Source organism: Aotus nancymaae, unplaced genomic scaffold (assembly GCF_030222135.1).
Source record: "Aotus nancymaae isolate 86718 unplaced genomic scaffold, 86718_ANA_hifiasm-v0.15.2.pri h1tg000014l, whole genome shotgun sequence".
In the NCBI taxonomy this organism is placed as follows: domain Eukaryota; kingdom Metazoa; phylum Chordata; class Mammalia; order Primates; family Aotidae; genus Aotus; species Aotus nancymaae.
Genome location: NW_026988425.1, coordinates 67873274 through 67894554, shown reverse-complemented (window position 1 = coordinate 67894554; position 21281 = coordinate 67873274). Strand labels below are relative to the sequence as shown.

Sequence of the window (21281 nt, the reverse complement as noted above, 5' to 3'; positions counted from 1 at the left end):
TTTTGTTGAAGTCAAAGCAGTAGCAAAAGTAATTTCTCTTTTACAATGCTGTTAGTGGTTTCTTCCCTTTTCTTTTTTTAGAGATGGAGTCTCACTCTTCCCTTTTCAAAATAGAGCCAACCTCTCTAAAGTTGAACAAAAATGAAACAGATAAAAATGGAAAATACGAAATTCTATAAAAGTTGGTTATATTTACTATGAAAGCTAAAAACATGCATATATAAATGGTAACTAATATTTTCCAACAATTTGCCATATGCCAAGCAGATACTAAGTGCTTGATCAAGAAGCATCCTCTCATTGCTACTCATGATTACTCATTAGTTTAGATATTTCAATAAAGAATCTTTAATAAAATACATAAGGAAATTGAGGTTAGAGAATTTATATAATTCACCCATGATCACAAGAGGTACCCAGGCTAAAACTCAAATCTAGATTCTGTCTCCAGAGCCCACATTCTCTATCAGTATGCCAAATATATAACTACACCTAAGATGCCAGTTTAATTTTATCTTCATTCTCAAATGACGATATTGTCATCAGATATAGAATTGAATTGACAATTTTTTTTCTTTCAGTACCTTAAAGATGTTGTTCCATTGTTTTCTAGTCTCTATTATTTCTGCTAAGGCCATGATCACTCAAATTGTTGTTCCCTCTATGTATGTTTTCCTATTTTGAGAAAGTTGTGGCCATTATTATTTCTTCCTCTTCCTACAATCTCTCTCTCATCTCCTTTTGGAGGTTCAATTACCTGTTACTCCAGCTATTTCTCCTTTACAATTGTTCCACAAGTACCTGAGTTTCCTTTCAGTTTTTTACTCTTTTCCCTTACTCTTCTTCATATTGGTTATTTTGTATTGCTCTATCTTGGTACTGATAGACCAATTCCTCTGTTGTTTCCATTCTATTAAGTCCATCTAGTAACATCATTTTGATTTCAGATATTGTATTTCTTAGTTCTAAAGTTTCCATTTGATTTTTTTACATTTTCCTTTTTTGCTGAGATTTCCTTTCTTTTTAGCGATACGAACATATTTCTTTACTTTGTTAAGCATGGTTTTAATAGTTGCTTTAAAGTCTTTGTCAGATAGTTACAACATCTGGATCATCTTGGGGTTATCTTTGAAAATAGTTCACATTTTCCTGGCTCATATATCAAGTAATTTTAGATTATATCCTGGATATTGTAAATGCTATGTTGTGAAAACTCTGGATTCTGTTTTATCTTTCTGAAGAGTGTTAATATTTTGGTTTTAGCAGGCAAATAAACTCTAACTGAAAACTCTCTAACGTCTGGTGAGGAGAGAGAGACTCAGATCTCAGTTCAGACTGCTTTCAATTTGCCCTGAGCACGCATGTAGACTATGCCAGTCAGAGAGTCAGGTGAAGCTATTATATGGCATTTAGAATTTCCATTCTCTGGCTCTCTGTTTTCTTGGGTTCCTTCTCTACTCTTTGGTAGCCCTGGTCCTCTTCCCCTGGTTATTTTGGACAGAATAATGGTGGGTTTTCTAGTGGAACATTAGTTACGCCATACTGTTCCTGCCCTCATGGCAAAGCTGCAAAGAATGAGAATCCTGGCCTGGCACAGTGGCTCACGCTTGTAATCCCAGCAGGTGGATCACAAGGTCAGGAGTTCAAGACCAGTCTGGCCAAAATGGTGAAACCCTGTCTCTACTAAAAATACAAAAATTAGCTGAGCATGGTGGCGCATGCCTATAATCCCGGCTACTTGGAAGGCTGAAGCAGGAGAATTGCTTGAACCAGGATCCGGGAGGTGGAGGTTGCAGTAAACTGACATCACGCCACTGCACTCTAGCCTGGGCTACAGAGCGAGACTCCGTCTCAAAAAAAAAAAAAAACTCTCACTCTGTAAGGGCTATTTTGTCCAAGTTTGATAGCCTCTAATATCTGTTTTTCGTTCCAGACCCCTCAAGTAATTGATTTTTGTATTTTTTCTAGGTTTTCAGCCATGTGCAGGAGCTTACTTCACCATACTGGAAGTAAAAGTTTCTCAAAAATTTAAAAGCAAATAAACTTATACATAATTTAATTCATATTCCTAAAGTACTAAAATAACTTCTGCTCTCCATAGTGTGGCTATTCCACATGTTTAAACAGATGTTTGCTGACAGCAATGACTTTTCTCCAAGATCCAAAGGGAAGAGAGCAGTCAATTAAACTCCAGTCTCTTCTAAAATTTTAATCCTATATTGGTTACAGATGGGTTAACACACTCATTCAAACCCTCAAGTATTTAAGGGAGGCACTTGGGACTGACTTAGTTACTAGATTTAAACCTGTTCAGTGAACTGTCCACCCCTGCCTTCAAATACAGAGATAAAACAGGTTATCGTATTCTCCATGAGCACATCCTCCTACTCCTGCTTCCTCTCATCTGTCCTTTTTATAACCTGAACATTTTTTTTTTTTAGATGAAGTCTCACTCTTGTCACCCAGGCTGGAGTGCAGTGGCTCAATCTCAGCTCACTGCAATGTCCACCTCTTGGGTTCAAGCAATTCTCCTGCCTTAGCCTCCTGAGTAGCTGGGATTACAGATGCCTGCCACCACACCCAGCTAATTTTTGTATTTTCAGTAGAGACGGGTTTTCACCATGTTGGCTAAGCTGATCTCGAACTCCTGACCTCAGGTGATCTGCCCACCTCAGCCTCCCAAAAGGATTCCAGGCTTGAGCCACTTGGCCTGACCTACAATCTGAAAGCTTAATCTGTCTCTGACATGCAGCAAAGATGCCCTCCTCACCTCCCCAGCAACCTCATTATGCATATATTTAAATTGTTTTCTATTTTTCAAAAACACCCCCTAGTGAAAAAAAAAAAAACAAGGATTAAATTCTCAGGCCTTCTTTCAAGAACATAACCTAGAAAACTTACTGCTTAAATCATGTACCTGTTTAACTTTTGGGTTCTCATTCCACAATAAAACTAGCAATAATCCCTAGAAAGAAGCAAAGGCCTTTGCAGAAAGCCTTTGTCTCTGGAGTTTACAGGTATTTCTTTACACATCTTTTCACATATCTGCCTGAGGACTAAGGTAAGTATTACTGCACATTAGTCATTGATCCCCTTGACTTTACTTTGGTCCTTGATAATTATCTTAGATTGTAATTTACACAGGATGGTACTACCAACTGATTTCTACAGTGCAATCTACATGACAGACATACCTTTCTTATGTGGAAACATGAAAATGATTTTAATACTAGGTATTTCTAAGAAAATGACTTTCACATATTCCAATGGACAAGTATATATTAAATACATCATATATACGAGTTTCTATATGTAATGCAAAAAATGTTACTAGATTGGACAAAGATAAATCAACCAGTAGTATATTAAGATATACTTTGGATTCAGGCAGATCCAAGATGGCCAAATAGAAACAGCTCTGGAGTGCAGTTCCCAGTGAGAATAATGCAGAGGGTGAGTGATCACCGCATTTCCAAACGAGTTATTACTGCCCACAGACCAGGAGATTCCCAGGCTGAAAAACACAAGTTTCCAGCACAGCTGTTTCAGCTGGCGCAGCAGGTCTCTACACAAAAACTCACAAGAATCTGGGCAGCCATTTCAGCTGGCACCTGGAATGCCTGGGAGACAGAGCGGCCCATTCAACTGAAAAAAAGGGGGCTGAAACAGGGAGCCAGGTGATCTTGCTCGGCGGGTCCCACCCCCACAAAGATCGGCAATCTGAAACACTCTGAATTGAAAGTTTCATAGCAAGTGCAGCTGGACCTGGGATGGTCCAGCTCTGTGGAGGAAGGGTGTCTGCCATTACTGAGGCAGTCCACCATTACCGAGGCAGTCCGCCATTACCGAGGCAATCAGCCATTACCGAGGCAGTCTGCGATTACAGAGGCAGTCCGCCATTACTGAGGCAGACTGCCATTACCGAGGCAGTTCTAACTATACCTCTATAAACAAAACCGCAAGGAAGTAGACACAGCAGCTGGGCAGAGCACATGGCAGCTCAGCAATGCCTCTGCTGGCAGACTGTGACTAGGCTACCTCCTCGTTGGGCAGGGCATCTATGAAAAAAGGCAGCAGCACATCAGGAACTTATAAATAAAACCCCACCTTCTCAGAACAGAGCACCTGGGAAAAAAGGCAGTTATGAGTTCTGCTGCAGCAGATTTAAATGTACCTGCCCAGCAGCTCTGAAAGAAACAACAGAGCTCAACTCAGCACTTGAGCTCCTATAAGTGTCAGACTCCTCAAGCAGCTCCCTGACCCCTGTATATCCAAAGAGACACCTCATAAAGGAGAGCTCAGGCTGACATCTGGTGGGTATCCCTCTGGGATGAAGATAATAGAAAAAGAAACTGGCAGAAACCCTTACTGTTCTGTAGCTATCGCAGGTGATCCCCAGGTAAGCAGGGTCTGGAGTGGACCTCCAGCAGTCCTACAGCAGAGGGGCTTGACTGTTAAAAGGAAAACTAAAAAACAGAAAGAAATAACTTCATTGTCAACAAAAAGGACATCCACTCAGACCCCATCCGAAAGTCACCACCTACAAAGACAACAGGTAGATAAATCCACAAAGATGGGAAGAAACCAGCACAAAAAAGAAGAAAACACCCAAAACAAGAACGCCTCTCCTCCTCCAAGAATCACAACTCCTCACCAGCAAGGGAACAAAGCTGAATGGAGAATGAATCTGATGAATTAACAGAAACAGGCTTCAGAAGGTGGGTAATAACAAATTTCTCCGAGCTAAAAAAACATGTTCTTACCCAATGCAATGAAACTAAGAACCTTGAAAAAAGGTTTGACAAAATGCTAGCAAGAATAAACAGCTTAGAGAAGAATACAAATGGAGTGATGGAGCTGAAAAACACAGCACAAGAACTACACGAAGCATACACAAGTTTCAATAGCCAAATCGACCAAGCAGAAGAAAGGATATCAGAGATTGACGATCAACTCAATGAAATAAACGAAAAGGCAAGATTAGAGAAAAAAGAGTGAAAAGAAATGAACAAAGCCTCCAAGAAATATAGGATTATGTGAAAAGACCTAATCTATGTTTGATAGGTGTACCTGAATGTGATGGAGAGAACGAATCCAAGCTGGAAAACACTCTTCAGGATATTATCCAGAACTTCTTCAACCTAGCAAGGCAGGCCAATATTCAAGTCCAGGAAATACAGAGAACACCACAAAGATACTCCCCAAGGAGAGCAACCCCAAGGCACGTAATTGTCAGATTCACCTGGGTTTAAATGAAGGAAAAAATGCTAAGGGCAGCCAGCGAGAAAGGTTAGGTTACCCACAAAGGGAAGCCCATCAGACTCACAGCAGATCTCTTGGCAGAAACCCTATAAGCCAGAAGAGGGTAAGGGACAATATTTAACATTCTTAAAGAAAAGAACTTTCAACTTAGAATTTCATATCCAGCCAAACTAAGCTTCATAAGCAGAGGGGAAATGAAATCCTTTATAAACAAGCAATTCCTGAGAGATTTTGTCACCACCAGGCCTGCCTTACAAGAGCTCCTGAAAGAAGCACTAAACATAGAAAGGAACAACCAGTACCAGCCATTCCAAAAACATACCAAATGGTAAAGAGCACTGACACAATGAGAACTGTGTCAATAATGGGCAAAACAACTAGACAGACCACTAGTCAGGTTAATAAAAAAGAAAAGAGAGAAGAATCAAATAGATGCATCAAAATGGCAGGATCAAATTCACACATAACAATATTAACCTTAAATGTAAACTGGCTAAATGCCCCAATCAAAAGACACAGACTGGCAAATTGCATAAAAAGTCAAAACCCATTGGTGCGCTGTAACCAGGGAACCCATCTGACATGTAAGGACAAACATAGGCTAAAAATAAAGGGATGGAGAAAGATTTACCAAGCAAATGGACAGCAAAAGAAAGCAGCGGTTGCAATCCTAGTCTCTGATAAAATAGACATTAAACCAACAAAGATCAAAACAGACAAAAAAGGGCATTACATAATGGTAAAAGGATCAATGCAACAAGAAGAGCTAACGATCCTAAATATATACACACCCAATATAGGAGCACCCAGATACATAAAGCAAGTTCTTAACGACCTACAAAGAGACTTAGACTCCCACACAATAACAGTGGGAGACTTTAACACTCCACTGTCAATATTAGACAGATCACTGAGACAGAAAATTAACAAGGATACCCAGGACTTGTACTCAGATCTGGACCAAGCAAACCTAATTGACATCTACAGAACTCTCCAACCCAAATCCACAGAATATACATTTTTCTCAGCACCACATCACATCTACTCTAAAATTGACCCATAATTGGAAATAAATCACTCCTCAGGAAATGCAAAAGAACGAAAATCATAACAAACAGTGCAATCAAATTAGAACTGAGGATCAAGAAACTAAACTCAGAACTGCACAACTTCATGGAAACTGAACAACTGGCTCTTGAATGTTGACTGGACAAACAATCAAATGAAGGCAGAAATAAAGATGTTCTTCAAAACCAACGAGAACAAAGACACAATGTACCAGAATCTTTGGGACACATTTAAAGCAATGTCTAGAGGAAAATTTATAGCAAAAAATGCCCCCATGAGAAGCAAGGAAACATCTAAAATTGACACCCTATCACCAAAATTGAAAGAGCTAGAGGAGCAAGATGAAAAAACTCAAAAGCTAGCAGAAGACAAGAAATAACTAAGATCAGAGCAGAACTGAAGGAGACAGAGACACAAAAAAACCCTTCAAAAAAATCAATAAATCTAAGAGCTGGTTTTTTTTTTAAAAGATCAACAAAACAGATAGACCACTAGCCAGATTAATAAAAAAGAAAAGAGAGAAGAATCCAATAGATGCAATAAAAAACAATAAAGGGGATATCACCACCAATTCCACAGAATTATGAATTACCATCAGAGATTACTACAAACAACTCTATGCACATACACCAGTAAACCAATAAACCTGGAAGAAATGGATAAATTCCTGGACACTTGCACCATCCCAAGCCTAAACCAGCAAGAAGTCGAAACCCTGAATAGACCAATAACCAGGGCTGAAGTTGAGGCAGCAATTAATAGCCTACCAATCAAAAAAAGCCCAGGTCCAGATGGGTTCACAGCTGAATTCTACCAGACATACAAAGAGGAGCTGGTATCACTCCTTCTGAAACTATTCCAAACAATCCAAAAAGAGGGAATCCTTCCCAAATCATTTTATGAGACCAACATCATCCTGATATCAAAACCTGGCAGAGACTCAACAAAAAAAGAAAACTTCAGGCCAATATCCATGATGAACATAGATGCAAAAATCTTCAATAAAATACTGGCAAGCCAATTGCAACAGCATATCAAAAAGCTTATCCATCACAATCACATAGGCTTCATCCCCGGGATGCAAGGCTGGTTCAACATACACGAGTCTATAAACGTAATCCACCACATAAACAGAAACAAAGACAAAAACCACATGATTATCTCAATAGATGCAGAGAAGGCCTTCGACAAAATTCAACAGCCCTTTATGCTAAAAACTCTCAATAAACTAGGTATCAACAGAATGTATCTCAAAATAATAAAAGCTATTTATAACAATCCTACAGCCAATATTATACTGAATGGGCAAAAACTGGAAGCATTCCCTTTGAAATCTGGCACTAGACAAGGATGCCCTCTCTCACCACTCCTATTTAATATAGTATTGGAAGTTCTAGCCAGAGCAATCAGGCAAGAAAAAGAAATAAAGGGTATCCATTTGGAAAGGAGGAAGTCAAATTGTCTCTATTTGCAGATGACATGATTGTATATTTAGAAGACCCCATCGTCTCAGCCCAAAATCTCCTGAAACTGATAAGCAACTTCAGCAAAGTCTCAGGATACAAAATGAATGTGCAAAAATCACAAGCATTCCTATACACCAATAACAGACTTAAAGAGAGCCAAATCAAGAACAAACTGCCATTCACAACTGCTACAAGGAGAATAAAATACCAAGGAATATAACTAACAAAGGATGTAAAGGACCTCTTCTAGCAGACCTACAAACCACTGCTCAAGGAAATAAGAGAGGACACAAACAGATGGAAAAACATTCCATGTTCATGGTTAGGAAGAATCAATATTGTGAAAATGGCCATACTGCCCAAAGTAATTTATACATTCAATGCTATCCCCATCAAGCTACCTATTACCCTCTTCACATAACTGGAAAAAAATCACCTTAAACTCCATATGGAACCAAACAGAGCCCAAATAGCCAAGACAATTCTAAGCAAAAAGAACAAAGCTGGAGGCATCATGCTACCTGACTTCAAACTATACTACAAGGCTACAGTAATCAAAACAGCATGGTACTAGTACCAAAACAGAGATATAGACAAATGGAACAGAACAGAGGCCTCAGAGGCAACGCCACACATCTACAACCACCTGATCTCTGACAAACCTGACAAAAGCAAGCAGTGGGGAAAGGATTCCCTGTTTAATAAATGGTTGGGAAAACTGGTTAACCATGTGCAGAAGGCAGAAACTGGACCCCTTCCCGACACCTTACACTAAAATTAACTCCACATAGATTAAAGACTTAAACACAAGACCTAACACCATAAAAACCCTAGAAGAAAACCTAGGCAAAACCATTCAGGATATAGGCATAGGCAAAGACTTCATGACTAAACCACCAAAAACTTTGGCAACAAAAGCCAAAAATACACAAGTGGGATATAATTAAACTCCAGAGCTTCTGTACAGCAAAAGAAACAATCATTAGAGTGAATTGGCAACCAACAAAATGGGAAAAAATTTTTGCAATCTACCCATCTGACAAAGGCTAATATCCAGAATCTACAAAGAACTAAAACAGATTTAGAAGAAAAAAACAAATAAACCCATTCAAAAGTGGGCGAAGGATACGAACAGACATTTTTCAAAAGAAGACATATATGAAGCCAACAAACATATGAAAAAATGCTCATCATCACTGGTCATTAGAGAAATGCAAATCAAAACCACTTTGAGATACCATCTCATGCCAGTTAGAATGGCAGTCATTAAAAAATCTGGAGACAACAGAAGCTGGAGAGGTTGTGGAGAAATAAGAACACTTTTACCCTGTTGGTGGGAGTGTAAACTAGTTCAACCATTGTGGAAGATAGTGTGGCTATTCCTCAAGGACCTAGAAATAGAAATTCCATTTGACCAAGCAATACCATTACTGGGTATATATCCAAAGGATTATAAATTGTTCTGTTATAAAGACACATGCACACGTATGTTCATTGCTGCACTGTTTACAATACCAAAGACCTGGAACCAACCGAAATGCCCATTGATGATAGACTGGACAGGGAAAATGTGGCACATATACACCATGGAATACTATGCAGCCATAAAAAATGATGAGTTCATGTCCTTTGTAGGGACATGGATGAATCTGGAAACCATCATTCTCAGCAAACTGATACAAGAACAGAAAATCAGACACCACATGTTCCCACTCATAGGCGGTGTTGATCAATGAGAACACATGGACAGAGGGAGGGGAGCATCACACACTAGGGTGTGTTGCAGGGGAATAGGGGAGGGACAGCAGGGGGTAGGGAGGTTGGGGAGGGATAACATGAGAAGAAATGTCAGAAATAGGTGATGGGAGGATGGAGGCAGCAAACCACATTGCCATGTAGGTACCTATGCTACAATCCTGCATGTTCTGCACATGTACTCCAGAACCTAAAGTGCAATAATATATATATATGAAAATAAAAATAATGAAATTTTTTTAAAAAAGGAATAAAAATAAAGATGTGCTTTGACCTTTAAGATAAAGAGTGCCTTATTTAGGCAAATTATTCTTATTTTGGAATGAATTACAACAGCTAACCCTGAGATAGAAGAAGGAAATATAAACCAGCTCAGGTTTGGCTGTAAAATAAAAATGAAATTGAAGAATGTAGTTGCAGTAGCCCTTGTATACCACCAGGGTCTTTTACTTTTGTGGTTTTCCTTTGAGCAACTTTATTTGTAAACATTAATATTTCATATCTTATTTTCTTAGAAGTCTTCCAAGGAACAAAAAAAGGATTCATTTAACAGAGTAAAATTCTTTCTATTCTAAAATTACTATATGAATTTAGTAATCCCCTTTATAAATTTAAGATGCATAATAGAATCTTAGGGATCCTATTTTTCCTATACTTTATATTTTAGTATTTCATCATCCTGGGATTTATTTAACCATTACTCATCAATTATTTCTTAGAAGATATGCTAAAAATATAATAATTAAAAAATAAAATGGAATCACCTAAAAACATGATCCAATAGGAAAAGAAATCATTTTTATATCATACTATAGCTTTCATATTGTTTTCCACAGTATAACATCTTTAAAAGCAGAAAAACTATAGAAGCCCCATTTTTGCAGTCTTCTTTTTAGTGGCTTTCATTAACACCATTAAGAGTTCTGAAACCGGTTTTGGGTTCCAAAATGCTAAGTAGAAGCAAGCTGGCTTCATTCTCCCACTACAGAAAACCAAAAACAAATGTATGGTGCTGAGATTATTGCCAGTAATATCCCAGAACTCAAATATGTAGATGAAATGGTTCCCAGGGACACAAAAAAGAAAAAAAAAAAAAAAAACTCCAGGCAGACAGAAAACGAATCAGAATTCAATATCTATGACACTCCTCCCACAACCTGCCTGACACCAAGTATGTGGAAAATCTCCCTAACTCACAGTGCCTAAAGTGGAAACAGTGAGACTGAAGTAAACAACCAGCTTCCCCAAACATCTTAGGGTCCTGACAGGAGACCTGTCCGACTTAACCCATGGGAAGTATCATAAGTACCCAAAGGGAGAAATAGCCCTGAGGATACTCTGAGACAACGGGGAAAGTGAGGACTACCATTCCCAGTCTTGGAAACTCTGCTCTTTAACTTAGTCAAAGGAGACACCAAATCAGAGTACTTGTTCAGCAGGACCACTAGGTAGGAGGTATGTTCCACAGGTGCCCTGGGCACAAATCCTTAGCCAGCCTTTCTACACTACTGGGATATCCTCTTTGGGACCTCCTCAATTCCTACCAGGCAACACTCTGATCCTTTACTTTTCCAGAGGCAAACCTGGAATTAAGCCTTCATTTAGTGCCCAAAAAGAGACAGTGACCTAGCAGAAAAAAAAAAAAGAAATTCAACAGGTAAATTACAAAGAATCTCTAAGTAAATATGTCCAATAAAACCAAACTAGTCAGAGAAGACTAAAATGAATAAATAATGTTTCAATGCAAAGATACATATACATCCAAAAGAAACAACAGCAAATAGGAAACCACAATCTCCCCAAATGGAAAAAGTAAGGAACCAGTGCCTAATCCTAATGAGACAGTGATATGTGAGTTTTTGGACCACAAGTACAAAATAGTGATTTTATGGAAACTCAGTGACATCCAAAATTACACCAAAAAAAAGCAGAGAAAATTAACAAGAGTTTGAAACAATAAAAAAAAATCAAACAAATCTTGATGGAACTGAGAAATACGTTTGCTGAACTAGAAAATTCATTAGAGGCTCTCAACAGCATAGTGGACCAAGCAGAAAAAGCAATCCATGAGCTAGAAGACAGGCTATTTTAAAACATAGGGGAAGAAAAAAATGAATAAAAAGAAATGAAGATTCCCTAGAACATACAGAAAATCACCTCAGAAGACCGAATCTAAGAATTACTGGTATTCAAGGAGCTGAGCAAGAACAGGGGTAAAAAGCTTATTCAAATAAATAAAACTTTTCAAGATCTAAGAAAAATGTCAATATTCAGGTACAAGAAGGCCAGAGAACACCAAACAGATTGGACCTAAATAAAACTAGCCCAAGACATATAATAATCAAACTCTCAAATGTCAAGGGCAAAGAGAGGATCTTATCAGCAGCAAGATAAAAGAAGAAAATAATATATAAAGGAGCTTCAATTTGTTTGGCAACAGGCTCCTCAATGGGAACCAAATAAGCCAGGAGGGAGTGTGATGACGTTTTCAAAGCCCTGAAAGAAAAAAAAACCCGCCATTCAAGAATATTTTATTCAGCAAAGCTATCCTTTAACTACGAAGGTAAGATAAAGCCTCTCCCACACAAACAATCGCTGAAAAAATTCACCATCACCAGACTCATTTTACAAGAAATACTAAAGGGAGTTCTTTAGTCTCAGAAGAAAAAAAAAAGTGTGCAAAAAGAAAACAAAGGTGTAAAACCCACTCCTAGTCTACTACAGGCACTGTGGTTCATGCCTGTAATACCAGCTACCTGGAAAGCTGAGTCAGGAGGACTGCTTGAGGCCAGGAGTTAAAGACTATCCTGGGCAACATTGTAAGACCTTATTTCTAAAAAAAAAAATTTTTTTTTAATTAGCTGAGCATGGTGGCAAATGCCTGTAGTTCCAGATACTTGGGAGGCTAAGGGAGGAGAATCATTTGAGCCCAGGAGTTTGAGGCTACAGTGAGCTATGATTATGCCACCTCACTCCAGCCTGAGTGATGAGGCAAGACCCTGTCTCTAAGAACAAAAATAAATTAAATTAAATAAATAAAATCCATAGGTAAAAGTAAGTACACAGATAAACCCAGAATACTCAAATACTATAATACTATAATTGTTGTTGGTCCTCTCATAACTCTAGTATGAAGTCTAAAAGACAAACTTGTTAAAAACCATAGTAGCTATAGCAAACTGTTGAGAGATAGGCAATATAAAAATATATAAATTGAGAAAATAAAAAGTCAAAATTTTGGGAGAGATGGAGTTAAAGTGTAGGAGTTTTTTTTTTTAAGTTTCTTTCTTTGTTAGTTTCTATTTTTTCTTCATTATCTAAGATAAGTTGTCATTGTTTAAAAATAATTTGTCATAGCTCTAAAACTTTTTAATAAACCTCATGGTAACCACAATGCAAAAACCTGTAATAGAGGCACTAAAAATAAACAACAATGAATGAAAACATACTATCAGAGAAAATCACTTAACCATAAAAGAACATAGAGAGGAAAATAGAAAACAAGCAACAAAGTGGCAATAATAAGTTATTACTTACCAATAACAACACTAAATGTGAATGAACTCAAGTCTCCAATTAGACAGAGTAGCTGACTGCATAAAGAAACAGGACCTAACCATACAATGCCCACAAGAAATCCACTTCACCTATAGAGACACATGTAACACTATAAGTGAATGGATAGAAAAAGATATTCCATGCAAGGAGAAACCGGAAAAGAGCAGGAGTAGCTATCATATCAGATAAAATACGACTGTAAGTCAAAGACTCCAAAAAGTGACCAAGAAGATCACCATATTAGGATAAACAAGTCAATTCAGCAAAAGAATATAACAATTAACAATATCTAAGCACCAATACCAGAATACCCAAGTATATGAAGCAAATATTGATGGACATAATGGGAGAGATAGAGTGCAATATAATAATGGTAGGGGAATTCAACACCCTACTCTCAGTAAAGGACAAATCATACAGACAGAAAATAAACAAAAAAACAGGGGGGTTAAACTAGACCAAATAGGCCTAATTGACATTTAAAGAACACTTCACCCAACTGCCGCAGAACAATCCTTTCATCAGCATATGTAACATTCTCCAGAACAGACCACATCTTGGCCACAAAACAAGTCTCAACAAAGTCAGAAAAGTAGAAATCATATCACATTATCTTTTGTAAGCACAATGGAATAAAAGTAGAAATCATTAACAAGAGGAACCTGGGAAACAATATAAAAAATTAATTAATTGCTTGCTTTAATTTCAAGCAAGTTCAAATCAAATGACTTGTTCCTGGAAGGGCATGGTGTCTCATGCGTATAATCCCAGCACTTTGAGAGGTCAAGGTGGAAGGAATGTTTGAGGCCAAGAGTTTGAGACAAGCCTGGGCAACACAGCAATACCTCGGCTAGCTGGGCTTAGTGGTGTGTGCCTATAGTCCTAGCTACTCAGGAGGCTGTGGCAGAAGCATCCCCTGAGGCAACGAGATTGAGAATGCAGTGGGTCATGATCGCACCACTTCACTCCAACCGAGATGACAAACTGCGACCCTGCCTCTAATTAAGAAGGGAATTTAAAAATTTTCTGAAACAAATGACAATTGAAATACAAAATACCAAAATCTATGGGATACAGCCAAAGTAGTAGTACTAAGAGAGAAGTTTACAATAATAAATGTCTACATCAAAAAAGTAGAAAGATTTCAAATAACCTAACCATGCATCTCAAAAACTAGAAAAGCAAGAACAATCCAAACCTAAAATGAGTAGAAGAAAATAAATAATAAAGATAAGAGCAGCAGTAAATAAAATTGAGACTAAAAAATTACAGAAGATCAACAAAAGTTTTTTTCAGAAGCTAGATGAAATTGACACAACTTTCGTTAGACTGAGAAAATTCAAATAAATAAACACAAAAATGAAAAAGTAGACATAACAACTGAGACAACTGTGGAATTGGAAGAATTAATATTGTTAAAATGACAATACTACCTAAAACAACTTAGAGATTCAATGCAATCTCTATCAGAATACCAATGACATTCTTCACAAAAATAGAAAAAGAATTCTAAAATATAGGTAGAACCACATAAGACCCTGAATAACCAAAGCAATCCTAGGGGAAAAGAGCAAAGCTGGGGGCATCACACTATCTGACTTCAAAATATACTACAAAGCTATAGTAACCAAATGAGCATAATACTGGCATGAAAACAGACACATGGACCAATGGAACAGAATAGAGAACACAGATATAAATCCACACATTTACAACCAACTAATTTTTGACAGAGGAATCAAGAACATATAATGGTAAAAGGATAGTCTCTTCAATAAATGGTGCTGGGAAAACTGGATAATCAGATGTAGAAGAATGAGACTATCTCTCAAAGATATTTCTTCCCTATCTCTGTTTGATTTTTCACACAAAAATCAAATCAAAATGGATTAAAAATTTAAATCTAAGTTCTGAAACTATGAAACTACTAGAAAAATACATTAGGGAAATACTCCAGGACATTGGTCTGGTCAAAGGCTTTTTTTTTTGTTCTGAGACATGATCTTACTTTGTCACCCAAATTTTGAACGCAGTGGCGCAATCATAGCTTACTACAGCCTTGACCTCCTGGGCTTAAGTGATCCTCCCATCCCAGCCTCCTGAGCAGCTGGGACCACAAGTGTGTGCTACCATATCCAACTAATTTTATTTATTTATTTAACTTTATTTATTTTTAAACTTTTAATTTTTAAAACTTTTTTATTTTTACTTTTTTAACTTTTTAATTTTTAAACTTATAAAATTCTTTTTGCAGAAGTAGGGTCTCCCTATGTTTCCCAGGCTGGCCTCAAATTCCTGGGATCAAGCAATCCTTCTGCCTCAGCCTCCCAAAGTGCTGGGAAGATCGCTTGAGGCCTCCCTATTTCAAGAAAATAAGGAATAAAAATTTGGGTTTGCTATGTTTTGATTTGTATTATAATTTGTAATACTGTTCATCTATTATAAATGTGTAGTGTACTGTGTGCTTTTTAGACTAAAAGGTTTTTCAATGTTATAGTGAAGCCTATGAAATACTGACTACCCTAACAAGTTTTTATCCCATAAACCAAACAGATCAAAAGATATTGGAATATATTTTCAATGTCATTCAATAGTAAGAATATTTCTGCTTGAAACATGCATTCCTTTATCTGTTGATTTTTACCATTTAAGTCGTTGAAGATTTAAATGGTAAAAATCAACAGATAAAGGAATCTTAGACAGATATGCAAAGTCACCTTAAAAATCAAAGCTGCAGAATAAGACCCGGTACTATGAGCATAATACAATAATTGATATTAGTAAAAGAACTCATCAATATAGTCAGATGGTCAGAAAAAGAAGAAAGTAAAAGAAAGCAAGATAAATATTGGCAATGCCTACTTATCTATCCATTGCCATGATAGGGATAACCTAGCTTCATGCTACTAACCTTTAGAATCGTAATTAATTCTCCATGGAGGAAGAAAAAAATATGAGACTGGGATATGGTAAAAGGTCATCAAGCCTAGATTTGAAACCAGAATATAAAGAGCTGGGATTACAGGTGCGTGCCACCACACCCAGATAGTTTTCCTATTTTTAGTAGAGACAGGGTTTCACCATGTTGGCCAGGATGGTCTCAAACTCCCCACCTCAGGTGATCCGCCCACCTCAGCCTCCCAAAGTGCTGGGATTACAGGTGTGAGCCATCGCGCCTGGCCAGTGTCTTCCCTTAGACTCGAAATTTCGCTCCTATTGTCCCATCCCTGTAATAGGAAAGTATTATTTCTAAGGTTTAATATCAAATTTTACTCCTGTCAATTATCAGGAAATCGACTATATTAAAATAGCTAACGAGAGGATATTACTGAAGCTACAAAGTCAAAGGTCTCACAAAGTTATCCTTGACAACTGAAAAGAGCTGTTAGATCCTCCGTTGGTCTTTCAGCTAATTCAACACTAGTCTTAAAACAAAAATAGCCTCCTATTGCCAAATCCCTTGTGTAAACAAAACCATTGCACTTAGGTATTCCTAATACGAGAAAGTTTCTGTATGTCCAACCTTTCCTATCTTTGAGAGGCAGTCATGGTTAATTTGGTTCTTAATAAGATATCCATTTACAACTAAAAGAAAATTCCAGGCTATCGTCCGATATTCTTGTTTTACTTTAACAACTCTTCTAACGTCATTTATTAACTGACAACCTCAAAATTACTTTCCACAAAGAAAACTCTAGAAATCAAAAAATGCGAAGTGCGTGCTTGTGAGAAGGGAGTGAGGAAATTCTGCCTTTAAATGCGCTAAACGTCAAATGTGAAGTCTAACTTCTAATTAGCAAGACCCTTGAGGTTTCCAGCTAGGCGAAAAGAAAACCCTGAGCTCGTGGTTGAAGCGGAAGCGGCCAGATGCTCCCGGGCTTTCGAAAAGCCGCCCAAGAAAGCAGGCCCGTCAGCCTCAGCGGAAAGTTCTCTCGCGTCCGGGCCCGCAAGCCCGGAGAGTTCGTCATAAACACACAAGGCAAGGATAGAAATGAGGCCGAGGGGCAAGTCACGTAACTGTCAAACGAAGCTCACCCACCGACTGACAAGTCCCCAAGGCAACAAGCGATGCCCGCGCGGGATACTCACCCGTTACCTCAAGATCGCAACTACAACTCCCAGGAGGCTGCGCGAGCGACAGACTAGCACCCTTCCCAGAATGCAACAGAGTGGCGTCGCTATCCCGCCCTCTCCTTGCGCCGCTCCTCCTACTTTAATACCCGTCGTCACCCAGGAGAGCCGGAGGTAGGGTGCTGGAGGAGGATCCCGAACGCTCGGCGTTTTGCGTCAGACGCCGGGAGGGGAACGGGGCGGGGAGTAGGAGGGAGAATGGGAGGACGAAGAGGAGGGGAAAGGACAGGGGAGGGGAGGGTAAATAGTGGGCCAGGCAGGAAGATGGCGGCTGTAGCGGAGGTGTGAGTGGACGCGGGTCTCGGCGGCTGGATTTTCTCTTCCCTTCTTCTCCCTTTTCCTTCCCTATTTGAAATTGGCATCGAGGTGGCTAAGTTCAGGTGGCGGCGCCGGGCGCAACGCAGGGGTCACGGCGACGGCGGCTGACGGCTGGAAGGGTAGACTTCCTTCACCGCTTGTCCTCCTTCCTCGCTCCGCTCGGTGTCAGGCGCGGCGGCGGCGCGGCGGGCGGACTCCGTTCCTCCTCCTGCTCCCCCCCACACCGGAACGGGCACTCTTCGCTTCGCCATCCCCGACCCTTCACCCCGAGCACTGGGTGCCTCCTCCGGCGCAGCTGAGGGAGCGGGGGCCGGTCTCCTGCTCGGCTGTCGCGCCTCCATGTCAGATAATCAGAGCTGGAACTCGTCGGGCTCGGAAGAGGATCCAGAGACGGAGTCTGGGCCGCCTGTGGAGCGCTGCGGGGTCCTCAGTAAGGTGAGCAACCCGCGGTGCCAAGGGACCCCTGGCCGGACTCACCTGCCGCAAGGCAATCTGCTGAGGCCGTGGGGTGGGGCTGGCGGGAGACGCGGAACGTGCCGGGGTGCGGGGCTGAGTACTGCCGCAGCGACAGGGATGAGGTGGGGAGGGTACTATCGGGGGCAGCCGAGGACCAGGGAAAGCGTGTGTCAACCTGGGATCCGGTTTGGGAGGCGAGATGACTTGGGACCCGGGGCAGCAGCTGTCTCGGGTCTAAGGAATCCGGGTTGGGCTTCAGCGGTGTCCGAACGACTGGGAGTGGTTCAAGTCGGACCTCTTAAAAGAGGTTGGTCTGTCTGAGGATACCAAGTTGAGTAGGTTTGGGGGCACTTCGGACGCAGCTGCTTCCATAGAAGCCGGAGCGACTCGGCTTGGTGTTGAAATTTGAGATGCTTAACTATGCCAGGTTAGATGTAGTGAGACAGATGAATGTGGAGGACTTTCTCCCTCACCCTATACCCCAGTTTAGAATAGAGATATTGAATCGGCACCTGATAGGCACAGGAAATATTCATAGTAACTTGGAACGTGAGAATGGAGACTGATATTTAGTCCAGGAAGAAGAGCATTATTTAATAATAAAATATTTTTGCAGTAAGGGGTCCGGGGTAAGAAGAAGATATTTTACCTTTTATATATTTTTTAAAATCTCTGTATCAAAATTTTAGCAAAGCAGTCATTTCTATGACTTCAGATGGGTGATCTCTTGATAATACATGGTTGTGGGGTTTTTTTTTTTTTTTTTTTTTTTTTAAGTTTTTGCTATAAAAATATTCACATAGCCTTTTTGACTTCTCTCTCCCTTCCTGTTAAACTTTTTTAGAAATGGCTGGAGCTAGCAGTTAACTTGGAAAGGGAGAGCTGGGCCAGTCCCACAACAAGCTGGTCATAAGATACTATGTCATGTGCAGACTGGCTATTAAGAAATCACCCTGTTCCCAGTATTCATACTTTGGCAAATCACTTGGACATTATTTGTGGAATTATTTCATATTAGGCTTTTATAATGTCTTTAGAAAGGGGACCAGGAAAGGCCTGAGTAGTCAGAACTAAGGATTGCAAGTGCTGACTTTTATTTGTATAGCAGAAAAATTATGTTATATATTGATGCTGTGATCATTCTTGAAATTTCAGTGCAAGGTTTTCAGTAAAGTGAAGCTCCTCAGGATTTCTTTAGATTAAATGTATCCTATAATTTAGGAATCTCTGTTGAACACATTGTGTAATAGGTATACATTTTCATTTGGTAATAGTTGTGAAATGGGTTACTTGCTTCTCAGTGATTTTGATAGTTTCATCACTGCTCATAAGATGGGAAGCCGACTGCCATACTAGTACTGTGGTGTGTTAAGTATTTTACAAAACAAATTTTACTTTTAACCTACTGATAATTACTTTTTTAGGGATTGGGGGAGTGGAGTGACTGAGGGAAAAGCCACCAGTGTTCTAAGTATTTACTGTATTTGGAGTAGGTATACTATAGATCAAAAAATGGAAGACCGATCTCGATATTTAAATGTGTAAAAATGTATTTGACACCTCTATGGAAGGGAGTAACTTTAATTTTGACAGTTGCTGCTTATGTGGAATCAATAGGAATAAAGCTTTTGATACTATTCTTGCTAATAGCTTTGAAGGAAATTTTCCTGAGATTTATTACCAATTTATGGTTACATATAGTGTTTTCTGGAAGCTTTTTAATCAAAGGTATTCTAAATTGAATATATATACTTAGTATGGTACATGTTTTTAAATGTAAACTGTATATTTTGAATTCTTTGTATTCACCTGGTAATTTAAACAAGGGTCAGAACTCGGCTTTTGTTCTTTTTCTTTTATTGAGTAATGTAAATAAGTCCCAGTGCAATTTGTTTTGTTTCTCCCTCAAAATGGGGTGGATTTGGAATGGGCTGAGGTAAATTTATATTAAAAATATACAGTTCAAAGCGTATTTTCCATCTGGTAGTCTGAAATACATGGAAATACCTATGAGGCATATTTCTTATAAATCACTTAAGAGTATAGATTCCAAAAATAATGGATATACAATAATTCTATCTGGTTATAACAAATATCATGATGGATCATGGTGGGGAAAAGATTCATGCCTTAGTTGGACTTAAAAGCAACTAAGTCTGGATAAAATAAGTCTCATTCAATTTCTGAATTTCCTCCATCCCTCATGGTTTACCTTCTTCTGTTTTTCCACATGCCTTTTTTGAAATTCTATCCATCTTTAAGAGTCTAAGTCAAATACTGTCTTTTCCATAAAGCCTTTTATTATTTTGCCATCATTCAAGACCTTCTTCACTGCAATTCCCATAGCATTTTGTTTGTAGCTTGCTTCTGACTCTTATTCTAAATATGTTTTTTTCTCTTGAATTTGTGTTTGCTGTCCTGTTGGCCACAGTAATATTTGATTCTCCTGCAGTGTCTAGCATATTGCCTTGTCTGTATTTGTTAAATGGGTAAGAGTGAGGGACCATTATGAGAGCAGAGAAAAGACAAAAACCTGCCTTCCAGGTTTCATAACAGCTAACACTGATTAAAGAGTACAGAAGCTGTTATAATTTGTTCAGTCCCTTATAAGAACATGGTATTAAATTATGGATACATACTGCTGGAGCCCCTCCTCTAACTTTGAAAGAGTTCTGTTCTGTTGAGGAATGCTGAAGGTTAAGCTTCATTAGCTCTGTGTAACTCTTCCTTACACTCAGAAAATACTGTGTCCAGGCACTGTTCTAAGTCTATTCTTGTTTACAGTTAACTCTAAGAGATAGTGTTTGACAAAGAAAAGAACACGGAGTAAGTCACACAGTTTAGCCTTATGAAGTGTAATTGTAAATGAGGCAGGATTAATCCATGGAGCATGTTGAATGCCCTAAACAATTTGTATGACAGTCAGTGGGAAGTTGTCCATGGAAGTTTTGGAGCTGGGGACTCCATACGATCAATATGTAAGAAAAGTAGGCAAATATGCTTAGTAAGTAAATAAGCTTGTGTAAATTATGAAAAACACAAGATACTAAAGAAAAGATTATTAAGTCTTCTAAGGAATTCAGGAACTGGATAATTTGATTGGAATGGTTGAAAATGAGAAGAGGAGGCAAATTTAAGGGTTTACTATGAAGGAAAGATAAGCAGGTTTTGGTAATGGGCTATAAAAATAGAGAAGGAATACTCAGGTATTGAGTATCGTTTGTGACTGTGCTGGGCAATTTCATTATTCTATTCAGCCTTCAAGCA

The 21281-nt window shown here is 38.9% G+C and overlaps 2 protein-coding genes across 7 annotated transcripts in view; one reads left to right on the top strand and one right to left on the bottom strand.

The window, feature by feature from the left end:
• The window catches only part of POLK (DNA polymerase kappa), a 124812-nt gene extending 107506 nt beyond the window's left edge, over positions 1-17306 (bottom strand). For both annotated transcript variants that reach the window (XM_012462142.3, XM_064376058.1), the window contains exon 1: positions 17199-17306. The gene's annotated coding sequence lies outside the window, so the exon portion shown is untranslated. The remainder of the gene's footprint in view (positions 1-17198) is intronic.
• A 169-nt stretch (positions 17307-17475) lies between these two features.
• Positions 17476-21281, top strand: part of CERT1 (ceramide transporter 1) — a 143317-nt gene continuing 139511 nt past the window's right edge. For 3 of the 5 annotated variants that reach the window (XM_064376060.1, XM_064376063.1, XM_064376059.1), the window contains exon 1: positions 17476-17993. In XM_064376060.1, the coding sequence (XP_064232130.1) occupies positions 17898-17993 (96 nt within the window). In that variant the 5' untranslated portion in view covers positions 17476-17897. The remainder of the gene's footprint in view (positions 17994-21281) is intronic. The other 2 variants (XM_064376062.1, XM_064376061.1) reach the window with 1 other exon arrangement.